The 18645-nt window shown below is 28.8% G+C and overlaps 1 protein-coding gene across 1 annotated transcript; it reads right to left on the bottom strand.

Annotated features, from left to right (window-relative positions):
- Window positions 1-10613: 10613 nt before the first annotated feature.
- On the bottom strand, window positions 10614-11880 carry LOC130967413 (ethylene-responsive transcription factor ERF104-like). The gene has a single exon (XM_057892264.1). It carries the CDS (start codon window positions 11746-11748, stop codon window positions 10753-10755), a length of 996 nt encoding a protein of 331 aa, XP_057748247.1. The 5' UTR covers window positions 11749-11880; the 3' UTR covers window positions 10614-10752.
- Window positions 11881-18645: the final 6765 nt, after the last annotated feature.

Raw genomic sequence — 18645 nt, 5'->3', positions numbered from 1 at the left:
TTTTTATACATCTCTTTATATACAAAAGACAAATGTTATTTATTTATCATTTTTATCCATTATTTTTAATACTAAAAATAAAAAATGTATGAATATAATATATACAAAACAATTATGTTAAGAAATCAATTGGAATATCAGCCAACAACGATCAATTATTAGTTGGACAACAAATAAACAAAAAAAATCATACAAAATTAATTAAAAAGAAACATTTAAAATGTAACAAAAAAAACATCTAAAACTAAATAAAAAAATTCAAATTATTATAAAAAGAACATCTAAAACTTAAAAAAAATTCGAAACATAACCAAAAAAAAAAACATTTAAAATTATTGTACAAAAACTTCCAAAATTTAATAAAAAAGATGTTCAAAATTTGAACACAATAAAAACTCTTTTAATTATGATAAAAAATAAGCATATTTTCGAATGTTTTTTATATCTAAATTTTAGACGTTTAAATTTGAGGTTTCTGGAATTTTTGAGAATATACCATTAAAAGTGAATGAAAATAAACTATTAAAAAAATATAATTTTAAGTATTTCTTATTCCTGAATTTTAGATGTTTAAATTTTAAAGATTTTTGGTATTTTTTTAAGAATCTACAATTAAAAATAAATAAAAGTAACCTATTAAAAATAAAGGAATCATTTTAAATATTTTTTACATAGATTTTGAATGTTTAAATTTTAAAGATTTTAGATATTTTTTTTAGGAATGTACATTAAAAGGTAAATAAAAACAAACAATATTTTTAGATTTCAGAGGTTTAAATTTTAGAAGTTTCAGATATTTTTTAATGGTTTTGGATATTTTATTTTGTTAGTTTTTAGATATTTTTTCAACAATTTTAGATTTTTTTATTTTTATTTTTTAGATATTATTTTTCTAATATTTTAAATGTCTTTTTTTTGTTAAGTTTTGGATATTATTTTTCAAAACAAAAGAAAAAATTTTGAAAATTAAAAAAAATATCTAAAACTATTAAAAAGAACCATCTAAAACCTAAAAAAAATATAAAAACATTCAAAAGATAAAAAAAATCATTCAAAACCTATAAAAAAGACACATCCAAAACTTAGGAAAACGAAACATCTAAAACTATTAAAAATAAGGGTAAAGAATAATTTTTATCCCTAAAGTTTGGCAAAAGTTTAAAAAATATACATAAATTTTATTTTCTTTCAATTTTGTCCCAAAAATTTTTTATTTGCATCAAATATATTTCTAACGACTAATTTTTTGAAAAATTTAGGACTAATTTAACAATAATTTCATAAAAACAACCTTCAACGCAAGCAAATCAAGCATAACTTTCATGCATTTTGGTTGGATGATTGGTCCTAAATTTTTAAAAATTTAGCTGTCAAGGATATATTTGATGTAAATAAAAAAATTTTGAAATAAAATTGAAACAAAATAAAATTTAGGAATATTTTTAAAATTTTTGCTAATCTTCAAGACAGGGACGGATGTATGTATATGAGTGTGGGGGCAATTCCCCCCACTACAATTTGAAATTTTTTTAAGTAGTATATGATAATAATATTTAGTTGCCCCCACTAAATTATTAAATTTGATCCCACAATAATTTTTTACTCAACTTTTGGTACTTTATAGTCAATTTAAAAATTTCATATTAGATGTCATTAGAATTATCAATTTCTCAATTTAAATGAAATTTGTGTTTTTTCTTAGAAATCAACTTGAAAGAGTGTTATTTATCTTTTTTTTATATTAGTTTTATTTTTTTCTGTAACAACTACATTAATTGAAAGAACTTTTTCAATTATGAATCTCAATAAGAATTGACTTCTAATTATATAAGAAGTAAATTTCTAAATAAGTATTTACTTATATATATATATATGTAAAAGAAATACTACACATCCAAGTCTTTTTCTGAATTAAGTCTAACCAAGTTAAATAATAAAACTTAAAATAATATTAGTTATAACTAATTTTTGTTGTCTTAGACAAATTTGATTGGACTTTATTAACAAAAAAATATGAATATGTAGCATTATCGTATATAAAAAGACAGATATTTATAAGGGTAAAGTATATTTTTTATCCCCGAAGTTTGGCAAAAATTTTAAAAATACTCCTAAGTTTTATTTTGTTACAATTTTGTCTCAAAAGTTTTCGATTTGCATCAAATATACCCCCGGAGGCTAAATTTTCAAAAAATTTAAGACCAATATAACCATAATGCATGAAAATTATGCTTGATTTGCTTGTGTTGAGGGATTGTTCTTATAAAATTATTGTTGAATCGATCTTAAATTTTTTGAAAAAATAGCCGTCAGAAGTATATTTGATGCAAATCGAAAACTTCTTGGACAAAATTGAAACAAAATAAAACTTAGAGATATTTTTAAAACTTTTGTCAAACTTTAAGGATAAAAAATATATTTTATCCTATTTATAAATAATTATTTAGTATTTTAATTTGTAAAATTAGATATTATAAAAACTAATCATGTTATATTTATATAAAAAATAACTACATATGTATATATATTGAAATAAAAAATATACATTAAAAATAAATTTAACAATTCATATATTTATATACGAATACATAATGATTAATAAATAATTTCATGATAACTAATTTTTATGTACACATAATATTTTTACTATAAAAATTATTATTATTATTATTATTATTATTATTATTATTGGTGAATTCTACCCAACCCCCTCTAAAATAACATGTAAGTTACCCTTCATGATGTGTCACACTTTAATTGGTCATTATCTTAACTACAGTTTGGTTATTTTGTAATTTATTATTTTAGATGGATAATTCTATAATTTTTTAAAATATTAAAATTCTACCCCGTTAATTGAAGCACGTTCTCATGCAATCTCTTTCTACAGTGCATCATTCCTTAACGGGTCATTGAATTCTCATGGCTCGTAACTTCCTCGTTCTTCCCGGTTTAGCCAGCGCTCACTTCATTTCTATCTCTTGTCCTCTCACTCAATCCCTTTTTTTGGCCATGACCCACGAATCACTTCTTACCAACATCATCATCATTAATGGTTAGTTTCAGATTTTAAATTTTTTTCATTAAGAAAATATATCTTATTTAATTCATGATGGAATTATATTTATATTAAATAATATAATAAAATAAATCTATTCAAAATACTTAAAAGTATATTTAAAATCATGAATATATAAATAATAATAAAATTTATACTCTAACCAAGTAAACATATTTTTATCATACATAAATTATTTAAAAAAAAATAATATTAAAATAATAATACAAATTTAAAATAATAAATCCAATTTTTTACTATATTTTTATAATATTTTTATTTTTTAATTTACAATTTATTAGTACTTTATTATTTAATTAATGATTAAACAAATTATTTTTAAAAAAATTATTTTGTATTCTTAGAAGAGACCATCTAATAGTTAAAAAAAACATAAAAATAAATTTTAAATAAAATATTTATATTAAAATTTTAAATACAAAATAATTTGTATAAATATTTAAAAGATAATATAAATATATGCATAAAATAAATAAAACAGATAAAATGGAGTACTCTTGAGATAAATAATTTTTGTCTTCTTTATTTATTTTAAACATATATTTTATATTTATATCTTGAATATCTATACAATTTGTTTTTGTATTTAAAAATTTAATATTAACTTTTTTTATTTAAAATATCATCTTTACTTAATTTTTAAACTGTTATATTGGTCTCTTCTTTACGATTTAACAAAAAATGATTCTCATAAAAAATTTGTTTAATCATTAATTAAATAAAAATATTAATAATTAAAATTAAATGAATAAAAATACTATAAAAAATACTTGTAAAAAAGTTGAATTTATCATTTTAAATTTGTGTTATTAATTTAACAATTTATATTTTTTTAAATAATTTATGTATGATAAAAGATATTTACTTGTTTAGAGTACAAATTTTATTATTATATTTGTATATTCCTGATTTTAATTATACTTTTAAGTACTTTGAATAGATTTATTTTATTATATTATATTTTACATATGAATATATATTCCATATATTATTTTTAATGAAAAAAATTTAATACGAGAAAGTTACAAGCCATGAGAATTCAACGACTCGTTAAGGAATGATGCACTGTAGAAAGAAATTGCGTGAGAGGCAGTAGATCAACTAAGTCAGCGCTGCTTAAGAAATTAACAATTACCCATCTAAAATAATAAATTAAATAACCTAACTATAGTTAAAATAATAACTAATTAAAGTGTGACACATCATGAAGGGTAACTTACATGTTATTTTAGAGAGGGTTGGATAGAATTCACTTTATTATTATTATATTTTTTTTTATTCCACTATCAAAAGTTTTTAGATTCATCACGACGTCACTATTCAAAGACAAAAAATATACTTTATCCAAAAAATAATCCTTCAAAATCGGGAAAAAAAGAAACTATCAATATTATTAAATAAATCCTCTTATTTTTCGACTCTGGAATAGTGGAAGCGGCGGTGATTCAAAAGAGAAAGAGAAGAAGAGAGATAAAAAAGAATGGGAGGATACATAATTTTTTAATATAAAATTAGTTTTTAAAGTTTTAAAACTAGGATTTTTTAAAAAATGAATTGTTTTACTGCTTTTAGAGTTGGTTCCTAATTTTTTTTATTTATATATAATTTTCTTATTTAGAGGGTCATCGAATTTTGAAACTACTTACTTTCGTCCAACGAATAAATATTCAAAGCAAGAGAAGTGAAATTTTCAAAGCACGTGCGCAGTCTCTGTTACAAAAGTGAAAATTGAAATGGAAGTAAGTCAAACCATGTGCTCATCAGGTTTGAATTTTCAAAGCATATTAATGACAAACAAGTTTAGAACTACATACTACTCCTATCTCATGCAGCTCGGGGAACGTAAATTTATAAGTAGAAAAGTCACGCTCTGTCACCTTATTGTATTTTGGGTAAGATAAACTTGGATTAGATTAGATTGGATATGATTAAAATTTTAATTTGATCTGTATAAAATATAAAAATTAAAAAATAAAAATTTAATTAAATTTTAGTATTATATTTAATATGTACAAAACCAAATTATATCTTAATATTTTATATAATTCAAAATAAATATAGAAACTAAAATGAGTAAAATGATCAAATTACCTTTGGTTACAAATTAAAAAAAAAAACACCGAAACAAAAAAAGCCTAACCCTCTCCTTCTCCTCTCTCTCTCTTGCGCTCTCCCTTCCTCTCCTCTCATCTCTGTGACTCTGTCTTTCTTTTTCTCCGGCAACAGTGATGACAACACTCACCACCGTCGCATCTACCTCGTGTTTGAGTTCTAGCTCTACGGCGTGTGGTGCTGTGCCGCCATGTTCGAGTTCCAGTTCCACGCATTACCGCGCTATGTCACCGTGTTTGAGCTCCAGTTCCGTACCATGCGGTGTCGTGTCTCCGTCTTCGAACTCGAATTCCGCGTCTTGTAGTGTGTTGCCACCGTGTTCGAGTTCTGCGCCGTGTTGTGCCGCCTCTGTTCCTGGTTACGCCGCTCAGTTCCAGTCAAGGTTGCGAGAACCGGACCGATCAATGAACCGGTAAAGTTACTGGTTCAATAATTTAATGGTTCGATCAGGATTTAATCGGGATTTAACCGGTTTAATTAAATATTAAATAAAATTATTAAAAAACCTAAAAATAATTTTAAATATATTAATTTAATAAAAAATCATTAAAAAACTGTTAAAAACTGGCCGGTTCGACCAGTTTATTGGTTAACCGGCCGATTCAACCAGTTTTTTATTGGTTTTTTGCTGGTCGATTTTTGAACTTACTCGGACCGGTTAATTGACCGGTTTTCGATTTTTCGGTTGAACCGGCCGATCCGGTCCGGTTTTTAGAACCATGGTTCCAGTTTTATGTCGCCTCTATTCTTCTTTTTTTATTTTAATTTTAAAATTACGAAATTGTTGAATCTGTGTTTATGAGATTAAATTTGTTTTTGGTGTCATTGTTGTTGGTGGTGGTTAAATTTAATGATGGCAGAAGTGTGGTGATTATGTTTCGGTAATGGCGAAGGTGTGGTGATTATAGTTCAATGATGGGTGTAACGGGGTGGGGTTAGGGGTGAAGCGTAAATTTAAAATATGAAATTTTAAACAAGAATATTTCAGGAATAAAATGTTATTAAAGTTTCGATTTTTGTCTCTAAAATTTCAGTTCATTTTGTTCTCATGTTTTAGAGGTATTGAAAAGATTAAAATTTTGGAGACAGAAATTAAAATTTTAATTTTAGTCTCTCACCACTAAACACAATACTAAATCTCACTCTTCTAGTTTCAATCTCAATTTCCATTGCCAAACACAGCTTTAAAGTACAAAATCTCCAATAATATCAAAAATAAAATGGGAGAGCCTGGAGATAAAATGACCAAACAATTATTTAGCAGCAACTATATATGACAAAGAAAATATGAAATTCAAAAAAGAACACACCACACCACTTTTATTTCATCATCTCTTTTTTCCAAGCCTCTGTTCCACGTTACATAGAAGTAGACTAATAAGATCTTTTACCTCAGGTGAGAGTTTAGCTTCTTTTGAAAATTTTGAATTAATTCTCCAATTTACTATCTGCAAATTTAAGGATTGGAGATGTAACATGACATTCAAATCCATCTTCAAACCGATTTCTATTATCTTCAAATTTCTGCAATTTGGATTTCAAAATTGGACATTAAAGTTTTCAAATGGAGAAGATGGTTAGTAATGGAGGAAGAAGAAAGACTCGTAACGTTAACCTTAAGAGTTTTTGCCCCATTGAACATTTAACTGCCAGCTAAGATAAAAAACTAACGATGTCTCTAATAAAGTAACAATTGGTTTGATTTGTCAAATAGATATAAATATTAGTGGACACAAAATTTATTTAAATGAGAAAGTTTAGGGTCATTAATTTTTGTGTTTTGTGGCCAACACTTAACCATTAAAAGAAAAGTGAGTGATCTTCTATCATTAGATATAATCTCACACCATTAAAAATATTATTGATAACTAATTGATGATTACAAAACACAAAAATTATTGACCTTAACACTTCTTTATTTAAATTATTTGTGGTCAGTTTTATTAGTGTTTCAATTTTATGATTAGAAATAATTATTTACTATATTTTTAAATATTTTAATATCATGTTAATTTTAATCGAATCTCTTGTAATTATAGTTTCAATCTACATTTTCGGATGTCATTACAATGAGAGTGCAATAAAAATATTAAAAACAATTTACTAAGATAATTTATTAAACATTTTGAATTAGTAATTATAATTATACTACATGAAAGCAGAAAATTAGTCGTTAATTATTCCACATAAACAGAAATTAGTATAATATAAGGTGGAAACTCAGGTGCAGTCGACTTCACGTGAAGTTGATAATTAAGAGTCATTAGATGATTTAACTGATTTGATTAAATTTTCATCTAACGGCTCTCAGCTATCAACTTCACGTGAAGTCGACTGCACCTGAGTTTTCACCATAATATAATCCTAATTGATCACTATACACGTTTTGTTAACAAAAAACAGACGTCAAAAAAATATACAATAATTATTCTAGAACAAATATTCAGAGCAATTTTAATAAAATATTTTTAGACTATTATTTTTAAAATTTTTAAAAATAAAATAAATTAATTTAAAATTTAAATTTGTATTAAAATTGATAAATGAAATAAGACAAGTCTCACCTTAAAAAGACAGTACCATTTTAATATAAAACTAATAAAATTGTACTATTTAAATATTTATCTTAATAAAATAACTAAAAATTAATATAAAACTTTAATTAAATTGAAATTAAATATTAGAATAACAAATCTCACTTTAGTTTCAAATTATTATTTATGATATATAGTCTCTGGAATACTAATGTATCATTATGTGGAATTCAAAATAAAAATCAAATTTAAAACTAGCATTGGAGATCGATGTTTTTATAATCTAACTCTAATTAATGCTATTTTTTACTTTTTATTTTCGAACAAAATACGATGCTCAAAAAGAAATGTTTTTTGATGAATAATATAATTAAATAAAAAATAAAAAGGTTACTTATATTTATAAAAAATATATATATACATTATATATAACAAAATTTTTTAGTGATTTTTCTTTTTATTAAAACAAATAAGAGAAAAAAGATAAGTGAGATTTAAATTTCAATTCTAGATCTCAACTTTTTGATTTACATATATTTAAATTTTTGACTTTTTTAAAATTTGTACATATCAATCTTTTCGTTCATTTGATTTAATTTGTCCTATTTAAAATTTTAAAAACTCTTTTTCTATATATGTATATATCTGGAATGGCCAAATTAGTACAATAGGAGTCACATTTAACTTTTTTATAAAATATGACAAATTTAAGTAAATAGAAGAATTGATGTGTCTAAATTTTAAAAATATTAAAGACTTAAATATATTTTTAAATCTTTAAAATTTAAATATCTACAAATAAAAAAATTTCAAAATCCTATTATCTTTTTCTCAATAAATAATATTCGTTTTTTATCTAATATTTTTTATTGAGTAAGAAAATCTACTAAATATGTGTGAATCAAATGTACGTTGTTTACCCAAGACAACTTATCCAGATCAAGGACATTCAAATTATGATAAAGTTTGTCCTTAGAAGAGGAGTTTTTTTTTTTTTAAATATTATTTATATATTAAAATTAATTATTAAAATTACTCATCATATATTTTTAAATAAATATATGTAGTTAAATTTATATTTAATATGTACTTTTATTTCAATAAATATTCTATATTAGTAGACTAATTTTAATATACATTTAACATAATTATTTTTCTTTAGCAAAATTAAAATTTAAATATTTTTTATTTTTTTAATTATCTGGAACTTTCAAACATACAAATTTTCTCTAATTAGATAATTGAGGACTTGTTATTCAACAGTTTAACACAAAGCAAATATATATATATATATATTGAAAATACTTTTATTCATCTAGATTATACACTAAAATCAATCACTAATGTACTTGTGTATAAATATAAATATTGTTTAATTTATTTTTAATATATATTTATATTTTAACATGTATTTCATATTAGTAATTGATTTTAGTATACACTTAACATGGTTAAAATCAATATTCTGAAATTCAAACTAAATCAACCGTTTGAACCGAGAACCACTGTGAAAGATGGTTCATGCAGTCAACTAGATCGGTAATTTCGCAAACCGCCATTTAACTGAAAAATTAGTCAAAAACTGATCGATCAAAGCAAACCGAAACCCATCTTAAAATTCTCTAAACAATGTCTTTTTGATGTTTCAAAAAAAAAAACAAAATAAAAAATTAAGAAAAAAATTAAATAAAAAACAAACCCTAAATTCCTAAATTCCAGTATCCAACAAAAAAAAGACGAATTACAAAACTAAGACTGTCTCATCTTCGTTCAATTCATTCACTTTTCAAGGTACTAAGATGGCGATTGGCAGACAGCAGAGATGACGACTGGTGGACTGCAGCAATAGCGAACTCGAGTACAAGACGAACACAGGGCGAGAGGAACATGAGTTATGTTTGTTTGTTGTTGCTCCATCTCCTAGTTTCTTTTTGGGTAAATACCCATTTCGGCCCTGATAATTTTTTTCAAGAATCACAAGATCCCAATAAAAAAAATTTCTTCTTGTCTCTTGATATTTAATTTTGTGAGACTGATTAGATTTCGTCAATAATCTCTTTTTGAAACATGCTTATATCATAAACTAATCACTAATATATATTCTATTTAATTTTTATAAGTAAAAATTAATTTAAAATTTATTAATATTTCTCAATTTTACACAATAAATTTAACCAATATATTTTTAAAAAATGATAAAAAAAAACTAACCGGTCCTAAAAATAATATAAAGAGATAGAACAGGAAGTAAAAAAGAGAGAATATCATGCATAAAAAGAGAGAACAAAGTGAAAAAGAAGAAAGAAGAGTCTAATAACAAAAAATAAATATAAAAATAATTTGTATCTCACATACTATGTCTTCTTGTCTCACCTTCAAGTTGATATAGAAAATTTGTATATTTATGTATACCTGTACCTTTCCGTATCCTAAAATATTATGTATCTTAACTAATCAAACAATATACATATACTAGTATATCTGTATTTTAGCTAGACACAGACACTAACCATAGCTAGAGACAGACACTAACCAAACATGACCTTAGTTACACTAGGATTACATTCTTTTTATTTTTGTGAAATGTTTTTAAGGCCCAAAAATATTCAATGTTTTGTTCTTGTTATAAATTATATTTATCTTTTAAAATATTAATATATAATATATATGTAATTTAAATCAAATAAATTAAAACATATAGAATATATTTTTTAAACTAAAAAATAAAAAATAAGGTGCATTTATACTAACGAATATTTTTGTTGTGTTTATTCTTCATATTTTATAATATATATATATATATATATATATATATATATATATATATATATATAAATTTTATAATGTATCATAAGTTGAAATTCAAAAAAATGACTGTGAACAAATAATGATGGTTGAATAAATGAAATCATTTCCATTTTTGCGTCTAACTTGATCAAAATGTACAATGAACTCATCTCTACAAAGGAAGCAAGCTGCAATAAACATGAAATGAAAGAATACAAAGCAGCCGTAAACGTTGACATTTCACACAACCATAACAGCAAGGGGAGAAGATAACGGTGACAACGGCGGCACGCTAAATATTCCCATTCCTGTTCCCTTCACATCACTGTCCCAGAACCCCGTCCAAATGGACGGCGTTAACGGAAGCTCCCTTATACAGTTAACCTCCGATTCAAAAGTCGTCTTCTCCTTCTTCACCACCGGCATAACCACCTCAACAACTTCTTCCTCCACCGCCTTCGTCATCGGCGCCACTTCCTCTTCTTCGCGGCGGCGCTTCCTATCACCGCCATCGCCGGAGGTGGAAGCAGAAGCAGAGGTTGCCATGGATTCAACCTCGAGAGGGAAGTTCAAGATCGCCTTGGATCCTCGGAGCTTGAAGGCAGCGCGGTCGTAGGCCTTGGCGGCTTCGATGGCGGTGTCGAAGGTTCCAAGCCACACTCTGGACCCTCGTTTGTTCGGGTCACGAATCTCCGCGGCGAATTTTCCCCACGGCCTTTGGCGAACGCCTCTGTAGTGCTTCTTCTCTGGCTCCGGTGGTTGTTGTTGCTGTTGCTGCTGCTGAACGAAAGGTTCCACCGCCTCGGGTTTCGGACCCGGGTTTCCGAACTGAATCCATTCGGTTTTCTTCTTCGGGAGCGAGATTTGCAGCGACGGTTTCCGGTTGAGGCGATGAGCCTTGTTCATCTCGATTTGGGGATTACTTTTAGGCAGGGTTTTGGGTGCTTCGAGGTCGGATTCAAGGTCGATCACTTGAGGTTTTGAATCGAATTCAAAGAGGGGAAGATCGGTGAAGTAGTGGTTGAGAGAAATTGAGGAGTCGGTAGGGGAAAATTCAGATTGAGATTGAGATTGGCATTCTGATTGATGAAAAGAGAAATTAGGGTCTGTGGAGGGTTCGTCTATTTGAAGCCAGAGTTTGCTTTTAGTGAACTCTGGTGTTCCGAGCGGTGAGAGTTCACCCAAGAGATGCAGCTTGATGCGGTTAAGGGCTGAGATTTCAGCTTGGTTCGCCATATTAAATGGAATTAACTAAATAAATAAGTATAATCAAAGCTCTCGTTTCTCTTGTTTTTATGCACCGATTCTAAAATTCTTTGTATTGTTGAGACTTGAGAGGGCTGGAGCTTTTGTGTGTCTAAGGAGAGTGGAAAAGGGGTTATATATAATATAGGGAGGATAAAGATAAGGGAGAAGGGGAATGAATTGTTTTTGCGGAGACTTCAAGTGAGGCGCGAGGGGGGAGGGAGGAAGCATCGTCTATCCTTTTCAATTCTTTTGTCGTCTTCTTCGATGGATGGCTTTTTTGAATTTTATTTTGTTAAGGTAGGGTTGGGGGCACATTGGTAAATGTCATTTTTTACTTCGCACCAATCAATGTCACGTCATGCGCATATTGTTTTGCGTTAATTTCATAATTTGCCATTGCTAATTGTTTTCCCGACGTTAATTTACCCATTGCTATTTGCTCATTGTTTTTGTCTCATCCGCATATTGTTTTTTTTTCCTCCTTTTTTTTTCAATGAGGAGAATGAATAAAATGAAAGGTGAATAAAAAATAAAAAATAAAAAATAAAAAAATCTACAAAATTTATTTAAGATAATCAAACAAAATTTACATATAAATAATATTTCTATAAACATCATATATAATAAAGTTTAATAATATTGTTTGACTGTTAAATTTTAAAAGATGGAATTTGTAGTACGTATTATGGTGATTATACAATTTTAGTCTTAGAGTAAAAAAAATTTAAGCAATCAACACTTTTTTCAGCTAATATTATAATAAATTAGCCAATTTTATAATAAATTACTGGAAAAAAATAAAATTATTGAAAAAATATTCAAAATTTAACATCTTCTTTAATAGTTTATTTTTATTTAATTTCTTATTATAAATTTTGAAAAAAATTTTAAAATTTAAATGTTGAAGATTTCAGATATAAAAAACATTCGAAAATAATGCATTCTTTTTACTTATTTGCAACCCAACTAATAGTTGGATGTTGTTAACTAATATCTTAATTGATTACCTAACATAATTATATTTAAAAATGAAGAAAATTATAGAATCAGGATAATTTATTATTTTTTCTCAACAATATTTATATATATTGGCTAAAAGAATAATGTTGGCCTGGACTAAATACGTTAAATTGCTAGCAAAAATATTGGCTAAAATAATAAATTAAAATTATTGACTCTTAAATTTTATTTAAAAAATATTATTAAAACTAAAGTTATATTTTTTATTATTTAAAAATATTTTTTAATTTAAAAATAAAAATAATTTATTTTGTCAAAATATAAAAAGTATAATTTTAAATTGTTAAAATTAAAATAAATATTTTTTAGTTTTATTTTTTTAATTAAAAATCATTTCAAATAATAAAAAAATATTATTTTAATTTTAACAACATTTTATAATGTCAAAGATGCATAATTACTATAATTACTATAATAATAATAGTTATCATAACATGCTACCTTTATAAAATTTTAGAATTCATTTAAAGTATTATTATAATATTTTATTCTTATATATATTATAATTTTAAGATTAAAAAAATATGACTATTCTATATATATATACACAAACTGAATTCTCAAGAATACTTTGAAATGAAATGTTGTTCACTCAACAGAAAAGACTTGGAGAAACATTACAAGAAAATAGCTGCTAAATATTATCCTCTTGGAGGAAATAATAATCCGCCACTTAAACAAGTCTTTATCGCATCCTTGCCAGATGAACTCCAGCCAGAGCTACACCAAATGATGATGGCTCTTCGCAAGGAAGTGGCTACCACTACCATTGGAGAAATATACCAATTGGCTCTAGCTGCTCTTGACAAATTGTGCGAACAGCAACAAATGTTCAAACAGCTCAGCAAGAATTCGAGCAAACTCAAAGGAGCATGCAGTAAATCCTATCTGAAGATCAAATGCAAGGAGCCAAACACATGTGAATGTAAGCCCAAGAAAAAGACTCATTGGCAATCGCCTACCAAGGCATTCCACCAAAAGGCTTTTAAAAGGGGAAGGAGGAAGCAAAAATACCGTTATTTCAAGAGAAGAAAACCTCAGACTAAGTCAAACAGATGTTTCATCTGTGGAAAATAAGGACATTTTGCTAAGTCATGTCCCTACAAGACAAAAAAGGAGATAAAGATGCTTCAGTCCTTAATGGATGCAGCTTCCATTGAAGATGGAGAAGATCTTGAATCAATACTTGAAGAACAAGAGGTTAAAGATGGAGAAACTGAATATGTTTTTCAAGACTCTGATTCAGAGGAAGACCTTCCACTAAGAAGGTCAATCTTTTCTATATCCTCCTTTGCACCACCCATAGCCTCCATTACTACAAAGATTCCTAAAGGATCAAATTTTCCAGAAGAAGAACTTGGATACCTTGGATCCTTAGGAATGAAGCAGATTGATGGTACTCCTCGTCCCCATTTTGATTTAAAAGTCAAGACATCCATCTATGACAAACCCACAAAGACTGTTGCATTGCTAGATACTGGATCTTGTGCCACTGTCTTAAGGCCACATGTTTTGCCAAAAGAAATGTAGGCACCTATTTCTAAACCATTCACAGCAGCCAACAGTGAAATCTTCACCATCAATCTTATCTCTAAACAGCCTATTGGATTAGAAATATTTGCAGGCCAGATCACCTGGATCAGAGTATTGGGAAGCTACCTTCCAGACAAAGATGTTTTGTCTGGATTTGATGCATTCTTCAAAACTCATGGATTACATATCAAACCCACTGGCCTGACTTATAAAGGGCAGTTTTTGCCTTTTTTAGGGATGCAAAGCATTCTTGAAATTCAAGAAGCCCCAGAGGAATACAGAGAGATCCAGCAATTACTCATCAGTGCTTGTTGCGACAGTCATGACCAATTCAACCACCCTGCACCTTTGTGAAAAAATCCAGAATTTTATGTCCGTCTCCCTTTCAAAAAGAATGAAGACATCAACCCAACAAAGGCCACGCATTCAGGAATGAATCCTGAAGATCTAAAATTGGCAAGGGCTGAATGCGCAGCTCTTCTTGTCCAAGGACTCATTGAACCAACCAAATCCAATTGGACGTGCCAAGCATTCTATGTTGAAAAAAGGGCTGAGCAAAATAGAGGAAAAAAGAGACTTGTCATTGATTATAAGCCACTTAATGTTTTCTTACAAGATGACAAGTTTCCTTTACCAAAGATTTCAGTTACTACACCAAGGTTAAGTGGAGCAAAAATCTTCAGCAAGTTTGATCTAAAGGCTGGTTTTTGGCAAATTGGGCTCCACCCTGAGGATAGATACAAGACAGCATTCTGTATCCCTGAAGCCCAATATCAATGGACAGTAATGCCATTTGGACTCAAAGTAGCCCCGTCTCTTTTCCAAAAAGCCATGACAAAAATCTTTGAGCCCATATTACACTCCACACTTATTTATATTGATGATATATTACTGTTCTCAAAAGACAATGAAGCCCACAAGGCACTTCTGGCCCAATTCACTCAAATCATCAAAGATCGGGGAATCATGCTATCAGCAAAAAAGAGCTCTATTGCCAAGAAAAGAATCGAATTTCTTGGAATAGTTTTTGAAGATGGGTTTTTCCAACCAGGAGAACACATTGCCAAAGGGCTAATCAACTTCCCTGATGAGAACATGACAGTCAAACAAGTCCAACAATTCTTGGGAATCGTCAACTACATAAGAGACTTTATCCCAGATGTGACTAAACATACCAGCCAGCTGTCAAAACTCTTGCAAAAGAAGCCCCCACCATGGGGACCAGAACAAACCACAACTGTCAAAACCCTGAAGAAGATAGCACAGGACCCCCCTCCTTTAAAGATTCCCAGCACAGGAAAAAGAATATTGCAGACAGATGCTAGTGATGAATTCTGGGGAGCTGTGCTACTCGAAGAGATTGATGGAACAAGACACTATTGTGCACATGCCAGCGGGAAGTTCAAAGAATCTGAAAAACATTATCACGCCACTTACAAAGAGATTCTTGCTGTCAAAAGAGGGATAGAAAAATTCAATTTCCACCTAAGTTCTTATCATTTTACTGTGAAAATGGATAACACCTCTTTCCCATCAATGCTGGAAATCAAGAAAAAGATCTTGCCAGACTCTCAACTCTTGCGATGGAAAGATTGGTTCTCCTGCTATAAATTTGAAGTGAGACACATAAAAGGTCACCAAAACACACTTGCTGATTTCCTATCTAGGCCAACCAAAGAACCACCTCCCAAACCAATAGAACTACCTCCTAAACCAATCCATTACATTTGCACCATGAGCACATACAATCCTTCATACATCATCCCATTCCCTGATTGTCCCCTCCACAATAACCCATACAGAAGAAAAATTGGTCCTTTTCCCCTCCAAGCAAGACCTCAGACAGAGTTTCAAATAAATTGTCTAGCCAGGCAAACTTTGTTTTACTGGCTACACCAGCTTCTTATTATAACCCAAATCCATCCAAATCCAAAGTACTTCGACATGGATACCCCTTTTTGCACCATACCCATAATCCAAGGACCTATACCAGAAGAAATGATGTGGTATATCTGGGCTCTGTCTTCCATGTATACATGTGCTATCATAATACCTCTCTTTCCTGTATATCACATGCTGTGTAACCACACTACAGCCTAGTCTCATCTTGTTCGGTTATTCTCCATGTATGCCCCACTTGGAGCATGGAGAGGAATGTTATATAATATGCTTGAGCAACACCAACTGTGGAATAAATCCTCTAAGGCAAAACGGAAATTCTATTGTTTTGTCACCTTACAGAGGAGTTATTTTACTAGATGTGAGGCACATACCCTGAACAAGGTCGATCTTGTTGGGTATTCTACCATGTGGCCCACAGATGAAAAGACAGTCCTAAATGCCTTGGCTAAATATCTTTGCAAACTTTGGCAGCCTGGACTATATGGAGAAAAAGATGTAGTTGAAGGACTCCCGTTTCAAACAGAAGTTCCACCAATAACCCTCCAGGAGTTCCAGTCCAGATTCATAACTTCGGGAATCATCAATCAATTTGGACAATACTCTTTTTATGCCCCAAGAGACCAACCCAGCACCTCCACACATGTGCCCAACAGAAACTCTGAAGAAGATCTAAATTCTGAAGATCCAGGTGGAAGAGTGTACGCCTTGGCACCAAGCCCAACCAGAGTTGATGCAGGAATACCCGATGATGCTGAAGGCCCAAAATCAGACCCATATGACCCATACCTACAAGATGCCCAAGATCCAAATGAAGGAAATACTGAAGACCCATTTCTCTATCTACAAGATCCGGATACGGATTTAGGAACCGTCAATCTAGCTTTTGATTCATCTTTTTCAGATGGAGATGGGACCCTTCCGGAAGACTATTTCAAACCATCCCTTTACTAAAGCAGTGGTCCCACTATGTATAATTATTAAGTGTGCTAGAATAAAGTGACTTCTGTCACATGTCTCTAAAAAGTTAGAAAGAAGATAAGGCTTATCCTTATCCTCCAGTTGGCATTGTAAGATAGGTTTGTTTAGATTTTGTGAGATATCACTTCTATCTAGAGACCTCTATAAAAGGAGGTACTCACCCCCAATTGTAATCAGACTTGAATGAACATTGTAATATATCCACTTTTCCTATCTTACACAATGTTCTAAAATTCTTGTTCTCTCTCTGAAAGCTTAGCTAGTGTTATTTCCTTCTTCCTCAATCCAGTGCCATAAAAGTATGCTCTGAGCTTGCCTCTAAAAGAGGATCCTGCTCATCAGAAAATGGCATGGAAAGGATCCATGGGAATTTCTCATAGTGGAAAAGGGACTCAATGTTATAATGCTAAGTTTTGCTCGGACCCTTTAATCTCACTCGTTCTCATGGTTACAAAGAGTGATTGGGATAAGCAAACAATGTATTGTTTCATTGTTCTCCTGAAGTACTGGAGATTCACCCCTGTGACACCTGATAGTAGTAATTCTTTAATTTATTAGGAAGTAGATTGACAGTGGTGGATTCAGATATCTCAAGACTAGCTTATAACGTTATTTAGCCGCGGCTGAGAAGGTAGTAACATCGTTTGTTTTGTTGGGTTTATTTCTGTGATGGATTTCTGGAGGCATGATGAGCTCCGCAATTTTTTGACAAATGTAGCTCTGCTTAGCGACAAACCTTACTTCAAATTTTATTTGGCTTAGGTCTATTTTGGGTTAAGGATTTGAGTTATTATTATAATAAATATTATACTATTAAATATAATAATAAATTAGTGTACATAAAAATTAGATATACTTATAACATATTTTCAAAATAAAAAAGAGAAATTCTTTTATTTTTTTATTCTTTTAATTTTAAATATTATTTATTAATATTATACTAAAAAATTGAAAATTAAATAACAATAATTACTCGCATAATTAAATAGTAGATGCCAATATATATAAAACATTAGATATACCAAATATTATTAGATACGATAAATAATTTTGTTACACGTCAGGTAATACATAACATACATCTAGTAGTTCTAATTAACGGCTAATATGATAAATTTATAAAATTAGATCAAATCAATCTCTAATACCTTAAATTCTTCTTTCAATTAAGTTCTAATTCAATCTAATTTCATAAATTTATTATATTAATAATTAATTAAAACTCTTATATACATTAATAAATTTTAGTGCTATCAACAAAAAAAATAATAAAAGGACTAATATGATTCAATTTAAAATTTTTAAAAAATAAAATAAATTAAATTTTTTTAAAAATTAATTTAAAAAACGAATAATCTTTGAACACCAAATTTAACCATTTACTAATCATCAAATCGTGTCCAAAATTCCCCTTAACGGAACCCGATTGTTTGAAATTGTATTACCCTATAA

The sequence above is a fragment of the Arachis stenosperma genome, chromosome 1 (assembly GCF_014773155.1).
Source record: "Arachis stenosperma cultivar V10309 chromosome 1, arast.V10309.gnm1.PFL2, whole genome shotgun sequence".
Lineage (NCBI taxonomy): Eukaryota > Viridiplantae > Streptophyta > Magnoliopsida > Fabales > Fabaceae > Arachis > Arachis stenosperma.
The sequence above is the reverse complement of the archived record's forward strand: the minus strand, read 5'-3'. Positions and strand labels throughout refer to the sequence as shown.